At 41.4% G+C, this 26,062-nt stretch overlaps 1 protein-coding gene across 5 annotated transcripts in view; it reads left to right on the top strand.

The window, feature by feature from the left end:
* ARID1A (AT-rich interaction domain 1A) overlaps positions 1 to 26,062 on the top strand; it is a 79,070-nt gene that overhangs the window by 14,490 nt on the left and 38,518 nt on the right. For all 5 annotated transcript variants that reach the window (XM_036444725.2, XM_045584985.1, XM_036444723.2 and 2 more), the window contains exons 2-4: positions 15,144 to 15,356; positions 18,267 to 18,722; positions 19,791 to 19,907. In XM_036444725.2, the coding sequence (XP_036300618.1) occupies positions 15,144 to 15,356; positions 18,267 to 18,722; positions 19,791 to 19,907 (786 nt within the window). The remainder of the gene's footprint in view (positions 1 to 15,143; positions 15,357 to 18,266; positions 18,723 to 19,790; positions 19,908 to 26,062) is intronic.

Here is a 26,062-nt window from a genome sequence, read left to right as displayed (position 1 = left end):
GTGAACTACTAGGCTATGAAGTATATCCAGATTACCTCAGGGGCTTCTTTGAAATTATATCATAGCCTAATATTTCATATGTACCTTCCCCTTCCATGATGTCAAAGTATTATTGAATGGAGGAAAGGTTAAACATGCTTGAAGTTGGAGGAGAAAGAAAATACTTTTTTAAAATGTATTTTTATTCAGAGAGGAAGGGAGAGGGAGAGAGAAATAAAAATATCAATGATGAGAGAGAATTATTGATCAGCTGTTTTCTTCATGCCTGACAGTGGGGATCGAGCCTATAACCTGGCCATGTGCCCTTGACTGGATCGAGCCCTGGACCCTTCAGTCCGCAGGTTGATGCTCTATCCAACGAGCCAAACCAGCTAGGGCAAGAAACTACTTTTGAGATGTATCTACTATGCAATAATGATCAATTAATGACAAAACATGTTTGTTTATTTATTGGACTTGGGGACTCTCTGCCTTCCATTTTATCTCTTTCTCTTAGCTGTTTGGTGATAGCATGAAGATAATCTGGATTTGTGTTCCTAGTTGTTTGATGAAGATGGAGATCATTTTAGGGTGATTATTTAGGGTATTCTCCAAATATGATCAGTTGCCTAAGAAAGTGATTCTTGAAAAATGCTACTCAAAGGCCAGTATTGAGCATTACTTAAATGCTACAATATCCCTTCTGCTTGTGATAATGGCCAACTATCTGAGAACAGGGCCTTTGGGGATTTGGAGATCTCTCTCTAGGCCTCTCTCTCACCCCTCAGCTTTGCTGTGATTCCTTTCTTTGAGTTCATTGTGAAGTCCTACCAAATAAATCCTGGTAAGTCATCCCATCTCTGAAGCGGATGAGGTGTCTCTGAGGAGTGAATATTTGAGCCATGACCTGTCTCCAGTTGTGTGACTTAAATAAGGATTGTGCTTGGCACGGGAATGGAAGTTACAGAAATGGTGAGATAATAAACATTAACAACACAAAGACCAAGAGGACCAGTGTTCCAGTTCACCTGGGTTTCTGAAAACCCGATGTGGTTTCTGTATCCTTCCCATTAAAAACTATTTCCTTGTGCCAGACCTCTTTCCCCTCCTGCCTGGGAAGTGAAGCTGAGATCACCCTGTCCTGGTTCTGAGGAAGTCAGAGGCTTCCTGACGGTGTGATTGTGATTTGGTACTTGTATGTACAGACAAATACTCCAGTAGGGATTCTTATGTTCTTTGTGTGTGTTTGTGTGTTTTAAACTTGATCATCCCTCTGACTTTTAGCTTTATTTTAACCTGCTCTTATTTTTTCCCTCTTTCATTGTCTTCTCGGTTTCTAACTCTGTTAGAATGCAAAGCACATGGAGACCTCGTTAACTTTACCACACTAGTACTAGTGAGATGTCTCCTTTCAAGACTGTAGGTGCAATTTATACCACTTTCAGATCAACATCATTCAGTGAAAGAAGTGCCTTTGTCTAATTCTATATTAAACAGAAGTTTCCTAATGATCTCTACTTTTCTCTTTTCCCACTTTATTGTCTTTGGTCTGAAGACTGTTTCTTAGCCCCCCTTAATTTGTTTTGAGGGTCCTGTTGTCTCAGGACAGATTTGTAACATTCTTGTTTTTCTAATCTGTGAGTTGAATCCTTTGCTTTCCTAGTGTAGCTTTGAATTGACATCTTTAAAACCCCTACATAAAACCTCAAGTGACCAATATGTGGTCTCATTATGGTATTTTGGGTTAAAATAAAATGAGATTGAGATAGCTGGGTTCACCCACCCAGATACATTCACCAAAGTGAAATTCTGTGTGCCTTGCATAGGACAAGCTCAAAAGGGTAAATGAGCCAAAACAGACGTAGGGGTGGAGAGGGTGGGGGTAGGAGTACATTTTAGCTAGATTTCCATAAGTTAGCATGCCAAGTATTCATTCCAATTTGATTATATTGCCCAGAGATAGCAAATAAAGAGGAGAGACAAAAAAGCTTCAGAAAAGACAGCTGGTAACTTTGGTCTGGTCCCATGTGTTTCTGGTATAAATGATGAAGCCACGATCTCCTATACACATTTGTGTGGACAATGGTACAGAGAAGGTTGGTACCACTGTACTTTTGGAGTTTTAAAAAGAACTGGAAATTTTTACAGGATTCTAGCTTTTCAGGGTATTGTTGACCTTAAACAAAGCCTGAGGATATAAAGGCACCTATAATCTTAATAAGGTTGGCTGTGCCCTGGGCCATTCTTTAACTTATGTAATAGTGCCTGTTATAGTTCAGAGTCGACTTAGGGGGATCAGATGAAAGATTGGCATTTTTGGAAAGTGGTCTAAGGCAGCCATAGGAATTAATGAAATAAACACAGTGGCAGCATCTGCTTCTCAGGATCTTTATCAAAAGATAGGACTTGATTGGATTGATGCAATCAATCAATGCATGATAAATGGAATACCTATCTGCATATAAATCAAGTTCCTACAGCTCAGAGATGTGTCATAGATACTTTTTTAATATAGAAGAGAAAAACTGGCATATGTAGAACTGTGCACTTAAGAGAAATTTAGGATTTTATATAACCACTGCAAGACAAGCCCAAATTTGGAGTTATAGATAAAATAAAAGGAATGGAGAAATGAGAGCTTTTTAAAAAGAAAGCAAATGAGGCTTAAAGTTTTGTGGCTTTATGAGCAGTGTTTGCCTAGCCTTTTTTTTTTATTTTATTTTATGTTTTTGTACTGTGTCTACAAAGCAGTTTAATAGGGAAGAGAGAAGAATATTTTAAAAATTAGATTAGAAAAATTAGGTATGATTTAGAAGTATTGTCTTTATGAAAAGTTGGTATTACACTCTGCTGGGTTAAGCTCTGTAAGGTTACATGGACCCTTGCCTCTACATGTATTCCTTATCACTTAATGACAAATAAACAAGGCAGTACTTCCTAGTGGTTGTGACCAATGAATGCATCAATAAGTGGAACAACAAATCAATGTTTCTCTCTCTCTCTGAAAAAATTCTATTAAAAATATATTGTCCAATTTTTTCAAGTAAATTTTTATTGGCAAGTGGGTGACTTTGTACTGCTAGACTCTTGGGATGGGTACTGGTCATTTATTTCCTTTAACTGCTCCAAGGTGTCAACCCATTCTTCATCTGAGACTAGTCTTGAGTCCATTAAGTGGGAAGAAATATAAGCTAGATACCATCCATTTTTAGCAAGGTTCTTCTTTGTGTGGCACTGCATTGCAGGACATTTGACATCCTGCTCCCCAGGTAATAAATGCTAGTAACACCACAATGTGAGTATGATAACCAAAAGAGGCACCTTTCTTATTTCCAAACACTTCCTGAGGGGTTAGTATTGCCTTGGTTGAAAACTATTAGGGTTTACTGCCAGAATTCTTAGAATGAACTATTGAACAAATTCTGTTGAGAGAACAGACTGAAGAGTAGGTAGAGCTTGAGAATTGGGCTGGTCAACCCTTTTGGTATCTAACTTGTGTGTTCTTGTTTTTTAAGTAGGCGTTTTGAAATTGCTTCCAATCCCATTCTGCTTTTTCTCCTAATGAGGGTGGAGAGAGGGAAGTAATCTCTGTTATAAATTGGTACTGTAAAAAGCATTTTGCATACTTATCATTTGAACTGCCTCATATCTTTCTTAGACTGTTTTTAAATTCCCATTTTACAGATGGTTCTGATGCCAAGGGATGAAGTGTCTTGCTCAGAGTTCTCAAAGCTTGTGCTTTCTCTCTAAAAGAACATAACTTTTAACTTACTTGATTGCTAATCAACCTTTTATTGACCCCTCTGAGTTTCTGATCTTGAATATATGGGACCGGACCTTAACTGTTGTGGTTTCTAGTTTTATTGCTAGAAATTTGGGATTTGTGTAGGATAGTAATAGCTAACATTTGGGGTGCTGGAAGATAAAGCAAACACACAGACACATACCTATTCTTGGGGCTTATATATTCTAGACTAGGTTATTGACATTAAATAAGATAAATAAGTAAACCATATAGTGTGCTAGTGATACATGCTCACGAGAAGAAGTTTGTCAGGGAGCAGGTGTAAGAAGTGGGCTGAAATTTTAAATGGGTTCACCTGGGAGGGCCAAATTGAAGTGCTTGATACAAAAGGTGAGCTGTACTAAAAACTGGGAGAAGCAAGTATTCCAGGTGGAAGGATTAGTTAATACAAAAGTTCTGAAGCCAGAGCATGTCCAGCTGGATTGAGGAAACAGTGTTGTTATTTTTTTTTTTTTTGTTTTACTGTATGAACACATTTCATTCAACCCTGAAGATACTACTGCTATTGTCTTTTCTGTTGAGGTGGAAACTGAGGGACAGAGTTGAAGGCATTGCTAGGGCAGAGCTCTTAACCACTGCCTAGGGACGGCCATGTAGATCCAAGCAGAGAAGTTGGTTTTACACACAATTTTCTACTTTCCTGGAGCTTATATTCTAGTCTAGGATACAGTGAACAAGATAAATAAATACAGCATATGATATGTCGGTGATAGGTGCTCAGGTGAACAAGATTATCAGGTAGTAGGTGTAGGAACTTGGGAAAGCTTGGCTTTGACTGAGAATGTTATTTGTTTGGGAATCGGGTGCATTCCTGGTTTTTCTCTTGCCATGCACTACCCTATTCAGACATACCATTGTTTGGCTAAGGAAACTGAATGTGCATCTGTGTTCTAGAATCACTCTGTGCTGGAGATGGGAGGAGCTTTGGAGGGAAGGCCATGTAGCCCACATGTTCTCAGACTGAACATGAGAATTGCCTGAGTAAATTCCTTGCCCCATCCTAGAGTTGCTGATTCAGAATCTGTAGGGCAGGGTTCAATTATATAGCTGAGAAGGTTAAAAGCTGGTTAGTTCCTCCTGTGGGGGTAGGGGTGAGGAGTGGTCAGAGAACTGGAATTGGAATTCAGGTGTTCTCTCCATTTAGTACTCTTTCCACCATGATGTACTTCTGCCTTATTCTTGAGATTAAAAGGTTGTACAGAAGAAGTTTAATTTTTGTCAAATGGTATTTCAGTTCCTGTTTGATTATCTTTCTTGGGTCCTTACTATTTTTATAACCCTGGTTTTAAGAAGTACCTAAAGGCATTTTTTTCTCTAGTTGTGTGATTTCCTTAGAGTAGGGGTGTCGAACTCAATCAGAGAAGGGGCCAAAATCTAAAATCCAGCCTAAATCTCGGGCCGAATGGTTTACTGAACAGTCATAAACTGTCATTGTGATGGAAACGCAGCGGAGTCAGTGATGACAGCGCGGTGCGGGCCACATTGCAAGGCCTGGTGGGACGGATTTGGCCCGCGGGCCTTGTGTTTGACACATGTGCCTTAGAGGCTTTTGTAATTTGTTGGAAATTAGGAGATATTGTTTAGCTAGGTGTGGTCTTTTAAAAAATTACCTTACAAATCAACAAACAAGTGCTGGTACGGATGTGGAGAAAAAGGAACCCTCCTGCACTGCTGGTGGGAATACAGACTGGTGCAACCACTGTGGAAGACAGTATGGAGTTTCCTCAAAAAGTTGAGAATGGAACTCCCATTTGACCCAGTAATCAGAAACCAATGCCAAGAAACCAGAAACACCAATCAGAAAGGATATATGCACCCCTATATTCATAGCAGCACAATTTACAATAGCTAAGATTTGGAAATAACCCAAGTGCCCATCAGCAGATGAGTGGATTAAAAACTGTGGTACAGCCCTGGCCAGTTTGGCTCAGTGGATAGAGTATCGGCCTGCGTGCAGACTGAAGGATCCCAGGTTCGATTCTGGTTAGGGGCATGTGCCTTAGTTGCGGGTGCGTCCCCAGTGGAAGGTGTGCAGGAGGCAGCTGATGTTTCTCTCTCATTGATGTTTCCAACTCTCTATCCCTATCCCTTCCTGTCTGTAAAAAAAAAAAAAAAAAAGATCAATAAAATATATATATTTTAAACACACACACACACACAAACAAACCTGTGGTACATTCAGTGCCGCTATAAAAAAGAAGGAACTTTTACCATTTGCAACAGCATGGATGGAACTGGGGAGAATTATGCTAAGCGAAATAAGCCAGTTAGAGAAAGATAAATATCACATGATCTCACTCATGTTTGGGATATAATGATCAATATAATTTGACGAACAAGAATAGATCCAGAGACAAATGGTAGGGGAGAGGGTGGGGGTTAGAGAGCAACCAAAGGACTTGTATGCATGCAGGTTAGCATAACCAGTGGACATAGACACTGGGGCAGCAGGACTTGCAAGGGGCGGAGGGGTCAAAGGGGAGAAAGGAGAATTATGTAAAACTTCAGACAATAAATTTAAAGTTATCTTCATTTTTGAAAGAGCGTTTTCACTGTTGAAAGGTGGCTAATGAAAGTGTTCTGGATGAGTATAATAGAAGGATTCTATCATTTGTTGGGGAATTAATTAGTCCAAGGATGGGGGGCTAGCACCTTGGTTGTGGTTTTCTCACATGCCTCTCTTAGGCGGACAGCTATGAGGTGGTTATTACAGTTGGCTCTCATAATCTGAGTTTTGCTAGGTGATTCAATTAATCTTCCCCCTTTGGTTTCTCTTTTCTACCCTTGGTGAGTTTTCTTAGAGGTTGGAGCACAGTGACTTAAATGTCTCTGAGCCTGGGAGAGAGCCAAGCTTCTTCTCTTTTCTCTATTACTTTAGAGGCAGACTCGGGGTTGAAAAGTCCTGAGTCTGATGTCTGGTTACATACAGCCCCTCCTGAGGAGTTTGGTGAGGCCGGTGCTTTGGGTGATGTCTTTGAAATTGGTTCTTACTTAGTCTATAAAGGGAAGAATGTGCTCTAACCTTGTAGAATCATTTTGTAAGCAGAATGGGGTAGCTAGAACTTTTCGTTAACTTTTAATTTTTTATTTATAGTCAACTTGGACAGTTATGAAGCTTTATTATTTTTATTTTCTAAAATATATTTTTATTGATTTCAGAGAGGAAAGGAAGGGAAGGGAGAGGGAGAATGAGATGGAAACATCAATGATGAGAGAGAATCATGGATCGGCTGTCTCCTGCACATTCCCTACTAGGAATCAAGCCCACAACCTGGACATGTGCCCTTGACTGGAATCGAACCCGGGATCCCTCAGTCCACAGGCCAAACTGGCCAGGACATAAGCTTTTTTATTTTATTTTATTAATATTTTATTGAGTTTTTTTTTACAGAGAAGAAAGGAGAGAGATAGAGAGCTAGAAACGTCGATGAGAAAGAAATATCGACCAGCTGCCTCTTGCACACCCTCTACCGGGGATGTGCCTGCAACCAATGTACATGCCCTTGACTGGAATCGAACCTGGGACCTTTCAGTCCACAGACCGACGCTCTACCGCTGAGCCAAACCGGCTTCGGCAAGCTTTTTTATTTTTAAAAATATTTGTGAGGAGAGAGAGACAGAGACAGAGACAGAGACAGACTCGGGAAATATCAGAGGAAGGAAGACTGAGAGAGAAACATCGATGTGGTTGATTGGCTGCCTCCTGCAGGACCCCAACTGGGGATCAAGCCTGGGCATGTGCCAGAATCAAACAGCAACCTTTCGGTGCATGGGACATCACCTAACCACCTGAACTGCACTGGCCAGGACTGAAAGAATTTTTAAAAATCTGTCTCTTTGATGTGGTAGTTGCAAACTATTGTAGTTGGTGATATCTCCCTCACGATAAGCAGATGATCAGTTTATTTAGACAGGGAACGTCTGGCCCAGAAGTTGTATAAGGCCCAAGAAATCATTTTTTCTGATCCTGTCAAGGCAACCACAGGCAGGACTCAGAATTCAATAAATCTAGGAGCTTTTATCATAGCAACATAAATTTATATTAAGTGAATTATATTAAGCGAATGGTGTTATAAATATCTAAATGGCAGAATAAAGGTTTCCCAACTAGAATGAAATAATTGTTTTTTATCTCTTGTGAAGGAGAAAACTTGGGGCGGGGGCGGGGATTCCCCTGTTATGAATAAGAATCATAGTCTGAGTGGGTTTGATTTCCTGGGTCTGGTGTATATCTGATGAGAGATTTTTTTTAAATATCAATTTAATTTCAGGAAATCTTTAATGATATCTCTAGTGAGGCCAAAATAGAAGGTTAAGAATTTCTTATTGTCCTAGGTAGGGAAACATGTCAGCTTAAATGCAAAGCAAAAGGAAGGGAGTCTCATTTTAGGAAGCTGGGTCCGGGGCTAGAACTAGACAAGCAGCTTATCCTCACTTGAAGTAGGGGTCCTAGATCCCTCTTCAGAGCAATGACATACTGGAGGAGTGAGAAAAGACAGGATGAGGAGACATTGGCTACAGATTTCTGGGAGTGGGGGGACCCAATGAGAATGATTTACACTGGTCACCTCATGTGTATCCGGGTATAAAGAGTGGTTCTTGTATGGAATTCTGTTCTGTCCATCCTCAGATCTTGAGTAGAGCCACGTGGAACTAGCACGTTAGTTGGGCGAGGCCTTAACTTTTATATTTGTCCGTGCCTGGAATGCGCCTCAACATGGGAGGGTCCAATAAGGGAACTGAATCAACAGCTGCTGCCTGTCCCTGTAATCACAGGAAGCTGAGACCGAGTGTCTTTGTATGGGAGCTCCGCAGCCAGACAATAGTTTGTGCTGGCAGGGCCATGTGGCGAGTCACGTGACCCGGGCTGTTTGCTGCTGGGGTCCTCACCCATCTGTTCTCTCAGCTCTTTCTGGGTTATCAGGCGCCAGTCCAATTCTCCCAGGCAGCCAGCCTCATGGCCAGAGATTACGAGCACTAACCTTCCTGGCAGGGGCGGTGTGGCTTCGCGTTTATGCAGATTAGCCATGTGTTTCTCACTTCAAGGCGTTCCACAGGAAAAGCCTTTTCCTGTGTTTGGCTCTCAGTGGGCGGTTCCCAGCTTACTGTACTGGCACTCGGCAAGCTGCAGGCCTGCACTAGAGGGATCACAGTACACTGGCCCCCTCCCATTCCACCTCCAGGGCTACGTCACCACAACACAACCGCTCGTGCTCTCATACTGTTGGTGTCATTCATTCGGTGCCAAGATTGCTTTAAAAAATTCCCTTGGCCCCAGTTCAAACAGGAGTACAGCTGGGATGTGTTAGATTTTAGGCAGTCTGCCCTCAATTTGAGATGAGTTATAAATAGCAGTGCTGACTTCCTTAACTACCGCTCTCTGAGGTAAAATGCAGGTTAATTACTGTGGGAATCAATTAGGGGGTTCTTTCGATTAAAGAGCCAGGGATGCTTTTTAAAATTGTTATTATTAAAAGTCATACAACAAATCTAGCCAGGAATAAATTGAAAGCACAAGGAGTAAGAAGTAATATGTAATTGTCCCAAATCCAAGATTAGGGCTCTTGGTTTATACTGGCCCCAACTGATGGCATTTAGAGAGACAGAACAAATGGTAGTCAGGACTTCTTCCTGGTGGACACTTTCTGGCAACCCCGACACATTCCTCTTTTCAGTATTCTTGCCAGTTCAAATCTGGATCCATAGGGTTACTGCCTGTTCACTTCCTTTCTGCTTCTTTGGATTGGAACTTAGGTCTGGAGCTTTCTTCAGTTGGACTTTTATTTCAAGAAAATTAAGAAGTTTCTCTTTTCCCAATGCACTGCCACTTGCTATGGTACATTTTGGTGGTTTCTGCTACTGTCTTCCTGGCTCTCTTCTCAGTCAGTCATGGTCAGAGGTTGGAAAATTTGAAGTCTAGTCCGTTATATCTCACCAACTCCTGTGGGTCATTATGGCTTTCCTTGGGGCAATAAGCAGTAAGGGATTCCATTAGCCCACTGGTCTGGAGGGGCTGTAATTCCATTTGCTTGGAACTGGGGGATTCTCTATGCAGTGGTTAGTCTGCAAGCTGTTTTGTTTGTTCTTAATATATTCAGAGGGATCAGCCTGCTAAACATCCTTGCCTTTGATGCCCCTAAACTGCATCTTTTGATGCATTTTATTTGGCAGGCAGTTTGTAACACAGCCAGTGATCTGGAAAGAGATAAGTGGTTGATGGAGATGGAGCGGGGGTTCTTATGGCTCTTTTCCCCCCTTTTATTTTTATTTTTTATTTTTTTTTATGAATGCAGTAGGGTATATAGCGGGGGGCCTGACTTCGCTGACCTAGGGGGCAGCATTTTCTTCTCAATTATGTGTCTTTATGGCAGAGCTTTTGCTTTTGAAGTGTAATCACAGTAATCTACTCCTGTGGTTTCCCATTGAAAGGATTTCCTCTCCGTCTTTCCCAGGGAGCAATCTCTTGCTCTTTGCTGCCGGGGGTTTGGCGTTTCCTTTCCATTGCCTTTTCCTTGGTTCCTGCACACTGCTGATACTGGCCTTTTTAGCTTGCATGTAGTAGGGATTTTTCTGGTCTGAAATTGCTACTATAGAATAAATGATTAGTAAAGATTTAAGGCCCCATCTCTGTTTTGAGAGATTGAAAGATGGCATTTCATCTATAACTGCAAATCACAACTCTTTACAATGGTTTTAAATATCAGAAGTGTGAGTAGGTCCCTGCCCACTTTCCCTTTTGATATGAGCAGATGTTTAACTTTGACTTGAGAACAGAGTTATCTGATTGTTAGAGCTGGATATGTTTTAGTTTGCTAGGTGGCATATTTTTATTTTATTGTGATTTGAGAGAGAGAGAGTGGTCAATTTGTTATTCTACTTATTTATGCATTCATTGGTTGATTCTTGTATGTGCCCTGACTGGGGATCATCCTTGGCTTATCAAGACGAAGTGTAAATCAACTGATCTACCCAGCCAGGGCGCTAAGCTGCATATTCTGTTGATTATAACACTTTGGTGAAGGGAGGGGGTCAGGAATCTGATGTCCAGGAAAAGGAAATGTCTAAATTTTATTTTTAGAATAAGAATTTCTTCTATTTGTATTTATTTTTAGTCTGCAAAAATTTTCTAAAAATGATGAAAGAATCCTTAAATCTTTTATTAACAAACCCCCAGGTAAGTAGCTGTCCTCTCTGGGAGGAGTACAGTGCCCCTGTGAGAGGAGAAAAGGTAACTTGCCTTTCTTTAGCCTTTTGTTTTCAAGCAGGATATTGGGGGATACTTGTATAGTTTGGACCTTTGGTATAAGATGGTACATAAGATTCTTCTTAAAAGTGTGCTTGTTCTCCCTTGGCTGTTTATTCCACCCTCACCTATTTCAGTGCTATTCACTTTTTTCCTACCCTCAAAGACATATCCTGGATTAGGGAGTGCCTCTGGCCTTATGGGCTTTCTCACCAAAGTATCTCCTACCCACTTCTTTCAGTGGGGCAGCCTGGCACATTGACGTTACTGAGCCCTAGCTCTGCATGTAGGGAGAGATCAGAGTGTGTTAAAGAATTAGGGAGGGCCTCGGGTTCTGCTCATGGAAGCCGTCATGGAAAGGAGGGCAGGGCAAGAGGGTACCATTGCATAGAGCTGGGCATGCTCCGCTATGTGGGGGACTTTGGTGTGAGACTAAAAAAATGTGTAGAACTGGGGCATGCTGGGGAGGGCTTTAGAGTCACACAGAAGTGCACTATTTACCATCGTTATAATTTTTAATCTGTATCCGAGGATGTGGCTTCTTTATTTTTTTAAATTGATTTAAGAGAGAGGAAAAAAAATATTGATGTGAAAAACACCAATGGTTTGATCAGTGCCTCCTGTACTCTCTGACCAGGGGTTGAACCCGAAACCTAGGTATGTGCCCTGACCAGGAATCGAACCTGCAACCTCTTTGGTATACCGGACAACGCTCCAACTAACTGAGCTATCAGCCAGGATAATTAGATGAAAGACTGATGTATTCAAGGTCAGACAGTGATAGAGTTAGGATCTGAACTCATGTCTATGGATTTATTACACTCTTTGCTCTTACCATGCGATACTTATAGGATGTAGATAGAAAGTATGGAGCTGTTGTGAAGCAAGGAGAGTTGAAAATGGTTTGTGAGCATTGCTCTAGGTCCAGTATAATAGCCACTAGCTGCATATATGGTTATTTGAATTTAATTAAAAGTAAATAAAATAATTTAGTTCCTCAGTTGCACTAGCTATATTTTAAGTACTTAATAGTCACACATCCCAGAAAAATGTATTGAGTAGTGTTTCTCTAGATCACTAGTTCTCAGATAGTATACAATCATCCACGTATCGTTAGGGGGAAGGAGAGGGGGAGCCTAAGCCTTGTAGATCCACTAAATTGGAATCTCTATGGAGAGGCCCAGGCATTTGTAAAGCTTCACAGAAAATTCCCATCTGTAGCCCTGGTTAATAGCTACTGCTCTAGAAGCTCCATAGTAACCATCATAATGACTGCCCTTCAAGTGTTGTGGGGAGATCTGGACTGGCAGAGATACCCGGAGTGGGCTTGTCTCTGTTCAGCAAATGTAGTCTTCCCTGGGGGCCACAGGGACAGCAGCTGCAGTGAGGGAAGAGATGAGGATCTTGTTATGTGTGAATGATGCGGCTGTGTAAGCCCCTGAGCTCGTTACAGGGGAGAATGGTGATGTTTTGGCTCCAGGTGTACCGATGAAGACCACATGCTGTTCATTACTTACTAGTCAAGTTGTAGTTAAGTTTGAACTTCCTAAAGAATCCCCCAAAAATCCACATAGCTCCAAAATTATGATAGGGAACATTATTGGAGCTTCTGATACAGAGGCAGGATTTGGCAAAATTGTTTCAGTTATGTTGGAAACATGTAGCAGTGATTTGGGACATGGTTTTATTATACTATGATTGTAGTTTAGATGAAGTTACTCCTATCATCACTGTTACCTTTTTAGCTGAGATTTCAGCTGCATCCTAAGAGAGAACTTCGCCGTTTTTCCTCTTGGTATTTAGAAGAATAGTCCCTGTGGCTTTTTGTCTTATCTATTTTCATGACAGCTTGACTTAAACACTTAGGTGTACTCTGTCCCCACTCTCAAAGACGTGTACAGAGTACCAATTGTTTAAATGCCACTCCCCCTTTTTTGTGATATAACTATGTGATAATCCCCACCAAGGATTTTTTTTATTGCTTTTTTGAGATAGTGAAGGGGAGGGAGGAAGAAGAGAGACACATGGTTGTGAGAGGGACACATTGATTGGTTGCCTCCCGCACTTACCGACAGGGGCCAGAAATCAAACCTGCAATCCAGGTACGTGCCCTTGACCTGGAATCGAGCCTGCAACCCTGCATTGCTAGGGCCAACACTCAAATCACTGAACAACACCCACCAGAGTTGTTCCTCTTACTTTGGAGGGGTTTTTGTTGTTATTTTTTAAGGTCTTACCTTAAATTATAATTTATTAATTATAGAATAACAGAACTAGAAGGGTCCTACATATAATCTAGACCTGTGGTTCTTTTTCATTAAAATTTTTTTTAAATTTTTTTTTTATTGATTATTAGAGAGAAAGAGGAAGGGGGAGAGAGAGGATCATGATGTGAGAGCAAAACATTGATTGGCTGTCTCCTGCATGCCCCTAACTGGGAATCGAACCTGTAATCTTTATTTGTAAGGGACTGACACCCAACCAACTGAGCCACATCAACCAGGGCTAGACCTGTGGTTCTTAAAGTGTGGTCCCTTGAGCAGCAGCAGCAGCAGCAGCATCTGGGAACTGTTAACAAATGCATATCCTAAGCTTGCCATGAACCTACATAATTAGAGGCTCTGGGTGTGGAATCCAGCAGTGTGTAGTTTATTAAGCCGTCCAGGTGATAGTTATATTCCTCACTCCAAATTTTAAGATTTAGTTTTCAATTCTTTTTTTTATTTTTTTATTTTATTGATTTTGTACAGAGAGGAAAGGAGAGAGATAGAGAGTCAGAAACTTCGATGAGAGAGAGTCATCGATCAGCTGCCTCTTGCACATCCCCCACTGGGGATATGCCCGCAACCAAGGTAAATGCCCTTCACCGGAATTGAACCCGGGACCCTTCAGTCCCCAAGCCGACGCTCTATCCACTGAGCCAAACCGGTTTCAGCTCTATTCTTTTTTTAATATATTTTTATTGATTTCAGGGAGGAAGGGAGAGGGAGAAAGAAATATCAATGGTGAGAGAAACTATTGGCTGGCTGCCTCCTATATGCCCCACACTGGAGATCAAGCCTGAAACCCGGTGCCCCGGCTGGGAATTGAACTGTGACCTCCTGGTTCATAGGTCAATGCTCAACCACTGAGCCACACCAGCTGGGCAATATTTAATTTTCAAGTATATGTCAGGCCAAGCTTCCTCTCCAACCTGCGTGTATCTACTTGAAAGGTGCTTAGGTGCTTAGGGAAACTACAGTCTTCCCTCCACACCGCCAGTAGATATAGGTAGGCGTCTCTGGCAGGGAAAGGGGGCTCTGTGCTCTATAGCTCCAAAAGGATAACATTATGTCAGAAAGCAAATGAGCTGATTGAACCTGTTGCCCCACAGTGGGCTGAGAGAAAACTGTTTGTAGCCAGACACCTGTGACTTGAACTTTGTGCTTTCATTATTGGTGCATTACCTTCATGTCTTGTTCTTTGAAGAGAAAAAAAAAATATACCCTCAAACTCTTGAAGATTAAAAGAGATGAACTTTTCAGATAAGATGCACAAGGCTATAAATTCAAAGTAACAGTTCCCTTAACTATTGTACTATAACTTAACCATGTTCCTCATTTGAAAGAAAGCATACATTTAAGTGTTGTGTCATAGTACAAACAGGTTACAGATATGTAAGGAAAAAAGATATCACTGTTTAAAAAACAGAAATGTGTAGATACCTGTATATTTGATTTCCCAACCACAGTGTTGAAGCATCAATTTTGGTGTTGGAAAAGATCATGGCAGAATAAAGCAACACTGTTCTCTCTCAATTGCAGGGCTTTTGTTCTGGTTGTCTTCACCATAGAGTACCTATATTCATGCTCCACATTTGGGCTGTCCTTTGGATCTCAAGTAATGCCACTTAACAAAGCAGTAGCATATAGCTTACAAGATGCTGTCACAGTCTGGGGTATTTTCATATATGATAATTCAAGGTTTTGAGAAAGGTTAAATGACTTGCCCAAGGGTTACTGAATATCATTATTTTTTCATAATTATTTTTCTATGTGGAATGCAGACCTATGTGTTTGTTTGTATTCATATTGGCCATGAAAGCTTCAGGTTAATGAAATGTTCTTTATTTTGTAGTCATCCAGTCCAATGGATCAGATGGGCAAGATGAGACCTCAGCCATATGGTGGAACTAACCCATACTCACAACAACAGGGACCTCCGTCAGGACCGCAGCAAGGACATGGGTACCCAGGGCAGCCATATGGGACCCAAGCCCCACAGCGGTACCCGATGACCATGCAGGGCCGAGCGCAGAATACCATGGGCGGCCTCTCTTATGCACAGCAGGTAGATGGTGACTCCTATTACCTTAACCCTTAATCTTTCCAGGACCTGGTTTTGAGCTGTAGAATCAGAACATGTCTTTGGCCTTCCACCTGAAACCACCATCTTCCAGTAATTAGCCAAAATGAGTAACACAAAGGGAAAGAGGAAAGGCACCTGGTATACGTTCTCTAGACTTTTTAGGAAACACAGAGTTCTTCCTTTGGCCACACACATGCAAATCTAGAAAGGTAATATTGTAGACATCAAGGGAAGGCCCCACAAATGTTACCATAGCAAAAACTAGAGGAGTCTACAGTGTAACCCAGCATGTAGTGGGCATTGTTGTAACAAACAATTAAGGGCATGATTCTTGCCAAGAGAATGAATGTACATATTAAGCATATTAAACACTCTAAGAACTGAGATAGATTCCTAAAATGTGTGAAAGAACATGATCAGGAAAAAGAAGGAAGCCAAAGATAAAGATATTTGGGTTTAACTGAAACTTCACCCTGTTCTACTTTATGAGGACCAATGGAAAGGAGCCTGAACTGCTAAAACCCATTCATTCCCTATGAATTCATGGCACGATAAGTGTAAAAAACAAACAAACAAACCCTGTACTGTTTAAAAAAAAACTTGTCTTTGGCTTCCAAACCCCTTGAAAGCATAGGCCAATTGGCTGTTACAGTGTGCTACTTACAAGGCCATGGTTTTAAGGCACCATTCCATGTGTGCTGGAGGGAAAACTGCTCCCTAGCCACAGGCTGTACATATCTGTCTTTTTCTTTGACCTGGCCCGCTGAATGAGGTTTTGGGAAGGAAGAAAGAAAGGCGGTAGCTGAGCAACTATGCACTGCTACAAAGAAAAAACACTGGTAACGTGTCCTGTATGGTTCACAATGATGAATTAGTTTAGGAGGGACTGGAGGTAGAAGAAAAAAGGAAGATTGAACAATAAGGATGCTAACAGTGCTATTTTAAATGTAAATCTGTCTGATTACCTGCATCCTTTTTAAAATATATATATTTTTATTGATTTCAGAGAAGGTGAGAGAAACATCAAGTATAAGAATCATTCATTGGCTGCCTCCTGCACACTCCCTACTGGGGATCAAGGCCGCAACCCAAGCATATGCTTGCCTTTTTTTTTATTTATTTTTTTTATATATATATATATTTTATTGATTTTTCACAGAGGAAGAGAGAGGGATAGAAAGTTAGAAACATCAATGAGAGAGAATCATCGATCAGCTGCCTCTTGCACACCCCCCACTGGGGATGTGCCCGCAACCAAGGTACATGCTCTTGCCCGGAATCAAACCCGGGACCTTTCAGTCCGCAGGCCGACGCTCTATCCACTGAGCCAAACCGGTCCCAGCGAAGCATATGCCCTTGACTGAACCTGGGACCTTTCAGCCTGCAGACCGATGGATGGTCTATACACTGAGCCAAACAAGCTAGGGCTGCATCATTATCTTTTTACTAGAGGCCTGGTACATGAAAATTCATGCACTGGAGGGCAGGTCCCTCAGCCTGGCCTGCCCCCTCTCACAGTCTGGGAGCCCTCTGGGGCGGGAGGTGACCCAGCGATCAGGGGACAGTGACATCCCCATTACACCTCTGATGCTGCACTGCCAGCAGCATAAGCCTCAGCTGGCCCTGGCTACCTGAGCCTTGGCCAGCCCTGGGCAGCTGGGCAGCTACCATCCGAGGCTTCCCTGCACCTCGGGGGCTCCAGATGCAGGTGAGGGAACTGGGCTCTGCCATCTTGTGGCTGTGGGCACCTCCATCTTTGAGGGTGTGACAGTCAATTAACATATTCCCTCCTTATTGGCTGTGGGTGCCACCATGTTTGTGAGGGTGTGACAGTCAATTAGCATATTCTGTCTATTAGATAGGATAGTCACTTTGTTTTGACCGCTTTTTCTATCATTTACATTTGGGTGATATTCATAATTAAAATGGTGAAGGATAGAATCTAAAACCTAACTTTACTCCTAAAACTTTAAAGTCAAGTATGCCTTTAAATATAAGAAACAGGATATGGTCACTTTTGTTTCAGTGAGAAAATGGAGGAGAGATGGGATAGAATTGTTGGTGTGGTTTTTGTGTGCGTTTTTTTGTGATGGGTTAGAGCTTGCCCACTTACCAAATGTATTCTCAGTGTCTAGAATAGTGCCTGGTACAAGTAAGCAAGTAGGCTCTCAAATATTTTTTGGAAGAAGGTTAAATGAAAAAGAGAACCAGAGTAATTTAGTGATTTGCACACTGTCTGGATTATTAAATGCTAGGTTTTTAGTCGGCTAAGCCAGGTTGCTGTTGACTATTTGTGGCTGAGATACAGATTACTAGTGCTTATAAAAAGCCTATGCCATGATAAAAAGAGTAGGCCCATGGTGAAAACAGCTGCTCTTGACTCTTGTAAATGGCCCAAATATTAAAAAGTGTAAATTTCCTGTGGATGAATGCAGTCCTCTTGTAAATAAACCAACTGGTAATCCAGCTTGGCCATCCTTCCTGACTCATTAAACAGGATGGTGGAAAGATTCTGGGCCTTCTAAGCTAAGTGTGATGCTTGGCTTGCCTGCTTTCTATACCCATTCACAGGGCATAGCTTTTGACAGAATATCTCGCCTCTCTTTTTTTTCTTTTTAATCCTCTCCCGAGGACATGCTTTTATTGATTTGAGAGAGAGGGAAAAAACCATTGGTGTGAAAGTGAAACATTGATTGGTTGCCTCTTGCATGTACCTTGACAGTGATTGAACACACAGTCTGGATATGTGCCTTGAACAGGGATCAAATCCGCAACTTTTCAATGTACTGAACAACACTCCAACCAACTGAGCCACACCGGCCAGGGCTACCTCACCTTTTTTCGTCCAGAAGAGTCGGTGCTAAAAAAAACATATCCTTTCCTTTCCTACAGATTCCTCCTTATGGACAACAAGGCCCCGGTGGATATGGTCAACAGGGCCAGACTCCATATTATAACCAGCAAAGTCCTCACCCTCAGCAGCAGCAGCAGCCACCCTACTCCCAGCAACCACCATCCCAGACCCCTCATGCCCAACCTTCCTATCAGCAGCAGCCACAGTCTCAGCCACCACAACTCCAGTCCGCTCAGTCTCCATATTCCCAGCAGCCATCCCAGCCTCCACATCAGCAGTCTCCAACTCCATACCCATCCCAACAGTCTACAACCCAGCAGCACCCCCAGAGCCAGCCCCCCTACTCACAGACGCAGGCACAGTCTCCCTACCAGCAGCAGCAACCTCAGCAGCCAGCATCCTCGACACACTCCCAGCAGGCTGCATACCCTCAGCCCCAGTCTCAGCAGTCACAGCAAACTGCCTATTCCCAGCAGCGCTTCCCTCCACCACAGGTAAGCTGTCCCTGCCTCTTTCTCTTCTCTATATGTAACCACCAACAGCTTGGGGATTGGTATCATGAAAACTTTGCCATACAGATTGGTTCTCTAAAGTGCACTTAAAAGCCAATTAAATTCTGGATAAACATGCTAACTGGATTGATTGAACTAACAAAGGCATAACCTTCTTAACTGCATAAAAACCTTTATTTCTCCTTACTGTTGATGAAATAGGGCAATGGAAAGTTGCATAGAAAGATAAATTGAAGATAATGGGACTAATTTTTTTTTTTTTTTTTTTTAAGTAGCATTTAGAACTTGAGCATCCAACTAAGTTTGGTCGTCTTTTAAAACAATAACTTTGGGATGCTATACTGTACATTCATTCTAACTGCTATTTTATTCTGCTATTGCTCAAAATATTTTTAGACTCCTTCATATGAAGTTGCCATCAGAGCTGACAGCACAGTAGAATATTCTTAGTGGTGGCAAATCCTATTTTTTTGAAGATGGATTTGATTTTGAGAAATAGCTAAAATTTATTTGTAGCCATGTCTGTGAAAAAGATAGGTGATGAAGCTGCCTTGAGTTTTATTCTTTAAGGAGCAGAAAGAGGAGAAATGATTGTGTGGTGATAGGTCCATTAAAAATGTTGTGCATTGATGGCATTGTTGGAAAACTATCTTATCCCAAGGTGGTTACTTTGAAGGAAGTAGTCATTTTAATGTAGAGGTTCAGGAGTTTTTTGTTGTTTTCGTTTTTAAGTTAAATGTTCTCATTCCTTGATAAATATAACATGTAGTTAGCCAGAATTTAGAATTTAACCCCAACAACAGCTCCCTCTGTGAGTGGCGATAAATGGTGAACAGTGCCATCGGAAAGAGTCTTATACCCACTATTGACATTTTATTACCTGCGAGCCACAACTTGTATTTTCTGCCTTGGATGACATTGTGTGCATTGGGCAGTCTCTCTCACCCAGCTTCCCCTGTATGAGAGTCCCATAGCCCTTTCATCTCAAAGCAAGCTTGTTTGGTTTGTCAGTGCCAGACTATAACACAGCTTTTGTTTTTCTTGTTTTAGGAGTTATCTCAAGATTCATTTGGGTCTCAGGCATCCTCAACCCCCTCAATGGCCTCCAGTAAGGGAGGGCAAGAAGATATGAACTTGAGTCTTCAGTCAAGACCCTCGAGCTTGCCTGTGAGTATGCCTGCCACTCTCTAAAAGATGATGTGGGGCAGAGAGAAAAAGCAATGAAAACTGGTTTCTGGTTGGATGTTTTGGTGATATTAAGCTAAATGAACAATGAATTATTTCTTGATTATAGGTTCATAATCTGACCTTGTAGATTGTCTTTTTTTTTTTACTATCTGCCGGAATAGGTTTATGATTTCTGTGTAGAGTTTTCTGTTTTTAAATCTTGACCTTTTAGGCATGGACCATATGAGAGACGAGAAGATGGAGATGTTTGAAGCACTGTCTGCTTTCCATCAAAGTTCAGAGAACTTTGTATTTGTGCACGCGTGCGTGCGCGCGCGCGCGCGCGTGTGTGTGTGTGTGTGTGTGTGTGTGCGCACATGGGGTTTTTAACCTTACTTTTGAGGTCTTAATTTTTAGGTTTTTGTCTTAGCATTTATCTAAGAGGTAAGATTTGGGATGCATTCAGCATAAATTGTCACATTGAACATAAGCAGAGTAAAAGCAGTTTTTCTGGTTGTGTTTTGTGTGAATAAGTGTTTTTGTCTAGTAGAATGCTTGGTGCCCAAATGCTTGATTAGTGTTTATGGAATGGACTGACTGTATCCTGAGAGAGGCAGTGTAGTCTGCTGATTAAGAGTTTGGGCTTTAGAGCCAGAGTTTCTGGGTCTGCAGGTTGAATCTGCCACTAACTCTTTAGCCTTGGGCAAGTCAGTTAACCTGTCCATTCCTTAATTTTCACATCTGTAAAGTGAATCTAAAAATACCCACTTCATAGGGGGTGGTCATTAACATTAAAGAGGTTAACAGAGAGAGTTTTGGTACATTGTAGGCATCCATAAATGTTATTGTCATCGTCCAGAGGGCATTGGGGGGGGGTGCTGAGCTTGATATCTGAAAGGCAGTTTGCACCAACCGTTTAATAGAAGGCTAATTCTGGAAACACTTGTGCAAATTGTTTAGGTTCTGAAAATTAATCTCAGAAATAAAATGGGCTACTACAAAATCTAGTAAGACGGTAAGTAGCAAACCCTCCATTACAATTCGGTTTCAGTTAAGAAATGGAAATTCTGCCACGTGTGCCCAGACAAGAGTCTTTTGAAATGTTGATTCAACTTGGAATTGAAGCCTATCTCTTCAGTTAGTCTGACTTGGAGGGAAAATGGTTTCTGGATCTTTGAGGAATAGGTAGGAGGCAGGAACTGTCTTTATCATAAAGCCTTCCCTGGTTTCTCCTGAAGATCTCTGAGTCATAATCTTAGTAGGATGAGGTCTGTGGAATCCCTCAGCATCTGTCATTCTGGCTTCTCAAGCCAAGACTAAGAGCCACTGTCCGATGGGACTTCTAAGGATTTGGGGGAAAAAGTATCTGAATAAAGCAATCCCTCTTTGTTCCTTTCTCAATAATGTATGTTGCAATTCTTTTCTGCATCCTGAACTTTACTGGACTGTGCTTTTCAGCCTGATTTAGTCAGTCATGTGTAACCACTCCCTCTTCATCTAAAGTCTTTGGCTAAATCTGGGTGAGGTACTATTGTAGCAAGAATCCAAATTGGTGGATTTCTGCCAGTGTTGCAAAGTTGCTCCTTACCCCATCAAAAAGTTTCTGCTTGCTTCTACTGATCTTTTAACAGAACTGTAGTTGGTACTTTTTTAGTCTTGAGAAGCCTAACATATAAATATATTGCATGTCTTCTAAGGGTTGAGAACCCTGTATTATTGAGAACCCTGTACTATTGATTTGACCTACTGAAGTGAAGGTGCTGGCAGCTTCTTGGGCCCAAAAGAGAGTTGTTCTTGGGCAGCCAATCACAAAGAGCATTCCCAAATCCAGGCTTCTACTATAGATTCATCCAAATGGCTCATTTGCTCTGTGGTAGAAACTCCATGTGGGAAGTGAGCTGGCTGGGTTATTGGCATCTTGTTTGTTGAATTGCTTTTTATTCCTCTGCTACTTGAACCAATAAACAAAAGATGGTTTTTCTTTAAAATTTTGGTTTGATGCCAGATTTGCCTCACCAGGCTGGAAAACAGTCACATCTGAAGAAAGGAGAAGTTGGGATTCCCTACAAAGGCCCTCTCCTTTCTTAAACAGCTGTGTTAGGGATTCTGAAGGCTCACCAGTTTCAGGCAGCCCCTCCACTTTGCACATCACCCTCTTCATTCACCTTACCACTTAGCCCTAAAGGCAGTATGATTGTGACCCTAGAGTTAAAGACTCGGTGTTGTTTCTGATCCTGATTATTACAAAAATTAGATTTTGAGGAGTTTTTGCTCAGCTAATAATGCCAAACCATTTAGCTGCTATTCTTCTAATTATGTTAGCTCTTTATTTAAAATATCTCAATTATTTTTCATTAATCGTAGAATAAAATCCCAAATCTTTAATATTACCTAGGCTGTTTGTCTGCCATGTGTCTATCCCCCATCCCTCACTCCCCCGGCAGTCCCACTTTCCAATTCAGTAGGCCTGGTGTGTGGCCTGAGAAATTGCATTTCTAACATTCTTCAATGGTGCTGATGCTGCTTGTCCAGGGATGGCTTTTTGAGAAGCTTTACTTTGTCTTTTTTTTACCTTGCTCTCAGCTTTCTCTCCATTTTTATAAGGCCCTATGCTTTTTTCTGCTTCCAGACCTTTTTTTTTTTTCTAACACTCCTCCAGTTCATATTTCAGACTGCATTTTCAAGATCATTTCCTCAGAAAGCTTCTTCCTAATCAAGCTTCAAAGCTTAGATTAAATAACTTCTATGATGCTGTCACTAAAAAGGCAGGCAATTTTAAATTTTTTTAAATCTGAAATATTTAAGACATAAGAAAGTGTTAAGAGTAATTCCGTGCCTGAGTAGTCATCTATAGAAACTAAAACTTGTTGACATAGGTAAAAGCACCTTATATAGCCCTCTGGAATCACTCCCACATCCTGTACACAGAGAAGCACCATCTTGTATATTGAAGTTCCTTTGCTCCATGATGCCCAGGGTATTTTGCTGATACCTTTACTTACTTGGGTCTTGCCCACTAGCTAGTAAGCTCCTGAAAGGCAGGAACTGTATTATTGACCTCTGTGCCCCCAACACCTATCATGAGACTCCCAGGATTGGTAGTTCTCTGTCTTGGCTGCATGTAAGAATTGCCTTGGGAGTGAGTGATTTTTAAATTCACTGGCCAGGGTTCACAGAGTTTTGATTTGTTTGATTTGGGGTTGGGCTTGGGCTTTAGTCTGGTTAGAAGCTGTATTGAGTGATTCTGATTTGCAGCCCTGGTAGAGATCCCCTAGCTTAAACTGTCAGGTTTCTTTGCTGTAATATACTCTTAGCACCCATGCTTCTTGTCAGTGCTTATCTTAATATTAATTTCAATAACTTAATGCATATTCAGTCAGGGCCTGACTTGCTGTGTCTTGCTCATTGCCATCACAGTACCTGGCATATAGTACGCTCCAACTCATTGAACGAAGGAACCTGAGCAGTATCCATTACATTACTCATCCAGAAAATGTATGTCTGACAGGGGACATCTTGACCGTATTATCAGATTATTGTTTTCACTGCTAGGGCAAGGCAGGTATCACAGAATGCTATGCAATGGCCCAAACTCTATTTTAGAGAACTGGTTAATTTATTTGTGATTCCTGACAGTGGCTTAGGAAGAATTTGAGGTTAGGGTTTGTCATTCATCTTGTAAAATATAGCTACCACTTCACCTTATGGTAAAGGGATGGATGAGCAAATATTCAGGTGTTTCATTAAGTAATTTTCTTTATTTTGGGGAAACCTTTAAGGGACTCTGAAAACAGGTATTTGACTTTTGATTATAGTTATTTTTTTTTTAAGGATGACTTACATCTTTAAAAGCTTGTATTTTAGTGATTCATCCAAATGTATGTGGCTTCCCTAGAATAATGAATGTTTCCCAAATTTTTCTTACTGAGGCACATTTGTAAATTTACATTTTAGTCTTAAAAGTTTACTTGGGATAGGGTTTCCATTTAATGGTGGAAAATGGATATAGTATTGAAAGCCCTGATCTGGGGATGGTAAGCTAGATTAGTGCTTCTCAAACTTTGGCATGCAGTAAGAATCTCTTGGGGATAAATTAAAACACAGATTACTGACCCCTACCAAAAAGATTTTGACTCAGAAGGTGTGGCATGGGATCCAAATATTTGCATTTCTAGCAAGCTCCAGGTGGTGCTGGCGTTGCCCATGCCATAGCTGAACAATGAGCTAGGTAGTCCCTTGAAAGGGGAAGAAAAAAATTACTAGACTAGGAAGCCAGTCTAGAAATAGTGGTGACTTACAGTATAGTTTTACTCATGATGATCTAGAAATAAGAATGCCCCTTGACAGTAGTGGTAGAAAAGAGACTTGGGAGTGAGAGGCTACCTGCAGATGTGGCCTCTGTGCAGTTTATCTGTGGGTGAGGACAGCCCTTGCACTGCTAGCACTCCACTCTAGCCCCCATCACTATACCCCTTCCGTAAACTGGTCATCAAATCCTAGTTTACCTCAGAAATGGTTTTGCCCCACTGTCCTCCCCTGCCTTTTTTAGTCCTCTGTTATCCCTCTCCTGGTGTCTTGCCATAGCCTCCTGATGGTTTATTTTTTTCCCCTTCCAAGTCAGTCCTCAACATCATTACCAGAATGATCACCTTAAAAAAAATCAAACCTGGCAAGTAACATTACTGCTTTAAAACCTCTGACTACATGTTGCCTATAGGTTTAAGCCCAAATGTGATATACAAATTCCTTTGTAATCTAGATGATGAGGATTTTTTTTTTTTTTTTTTTTTTTAATTTGTAAGTAGGTAAGTTTCCTGTCCTTGGAGTAAAACCTGGTGTACAGTTTGCTGCGGGTGTTATATTGAAGGCAGGTAGGCAATAGACATGGGTTGAACTTCAATGATTTCTGAGGTAAACTGAACTCTTAAATCTGTACTTGTGAATGTGATATGGTTGCTACCCTTAAGAATCCTCCTCTGTATCTAGTAAGTATTTAATAAATTTTGAATTAGCCATTTGAAAAATAAAAATAAAAAGAATCCTCCTCTGTTTCATTAGTGAAATAATTAAAAATATGTGCCTGAATGTTTTAGTGAGTGCTATCAGAATTTGGTGAAGTCAGTGATGCATTTATATCTAAATAGTTGAGGGAAGACATCAATGGCAGAAGTTTAGAATGAGGGAGATATGGATGTACTTAAGTGGTTGGAAAGGAAAAGTACAGCCTGGTGGGGATGGGGTGCAGTATAGATGACATTTGGGAGGCTGGTCAGAATTAGGCTTCTTGGGGAGGGTGTTATAGGCAGTAAAGCTAGATCACAGGGGTTGGGGCCCTGCTGAGCTAATAAGTAAGGCAATTTGATCTGATCTTACAGGCCTGGTGATATGTAATTAGGGCAATAGCTTGATAAAACTCATGTTTTACAAAAATGATCCATTGATATATAGTTTAAAAGGGAAAGAGTCTGAAAAGGGGATCAATTGAAATATTTCTGGCAAGAAGTGTGGACTGTGTGTGTGTGTGTGTCTTCTCTCTCCCTCCCTCCCTCCCTCCCTCCCTCCCTCCCTCCCTCCCTCCCTCCCCCTCTCCCTCCCCCTCCCCCTCCCCCTCTCCCTCTCCCTCTCCCTCCCCCTCCCCCTCCCCCTCCCCCTCCCCCTCTCCCTCTCCCTCTCCCTCTCCCTCTTTTTCATTAGCATAGCTACCTAGACCCAGTTGTGAGATGTAGCAGGAAAGAATCTATAGAACTGAAGATAAGTAGAACTTTTGGGTGAACAATATAATTAGCTTGATTGACTAGGAGAGGTGAGGCAGAGAGAAAGAGAAATCTCATTGACAAGAATAGAAAGGTTAATAGGAAAGCTCATTTTTTTTAGGATAAGTTAAGTTACCTATAGTGAGATGTATTAAAAACAAATGCTTGGTGACTATTTGGAGATTGGAAACTGAAACTTGGTAAAAGCTGAGTCTGGATAGAGTTTGAGAATTGTCTGTGTAGTGGTTAATAGTTAGACCATGGAATGAAGTAGGCCTTCCAGGCCATGAAGTCTGAAGAGAGGAGTCAGATAGAGGCCTAGATCAGTGGTCGGCAAACTGTGGCCCACGAGCCATGGTTTGCCCTCTGTTGACTAAAGAGTTTGCCAACCACTGTCATATA

This window comes from Pipistrellus kuhlii, unplaced genomic scaffold (assembly GCF_014108245.1).
Source record: "Pipistrellus kuhlii isolate mPipKuh1 unplaced genomic scaffold, mPipKuh1.p scaffold_m20_p_2, whole genome shotgun sequence".
Taxonomy (NCBI): domain Eukaryota; kingdom Metazoa; phylum Chordata; class Mammalia; order Chiroptera; family Vespertilionidae; genus Pipistrellus; species Pipistrellus kuhlii.
This window is presented reverse-complemented; position numbering and strand designations above follow the sequence as displayed.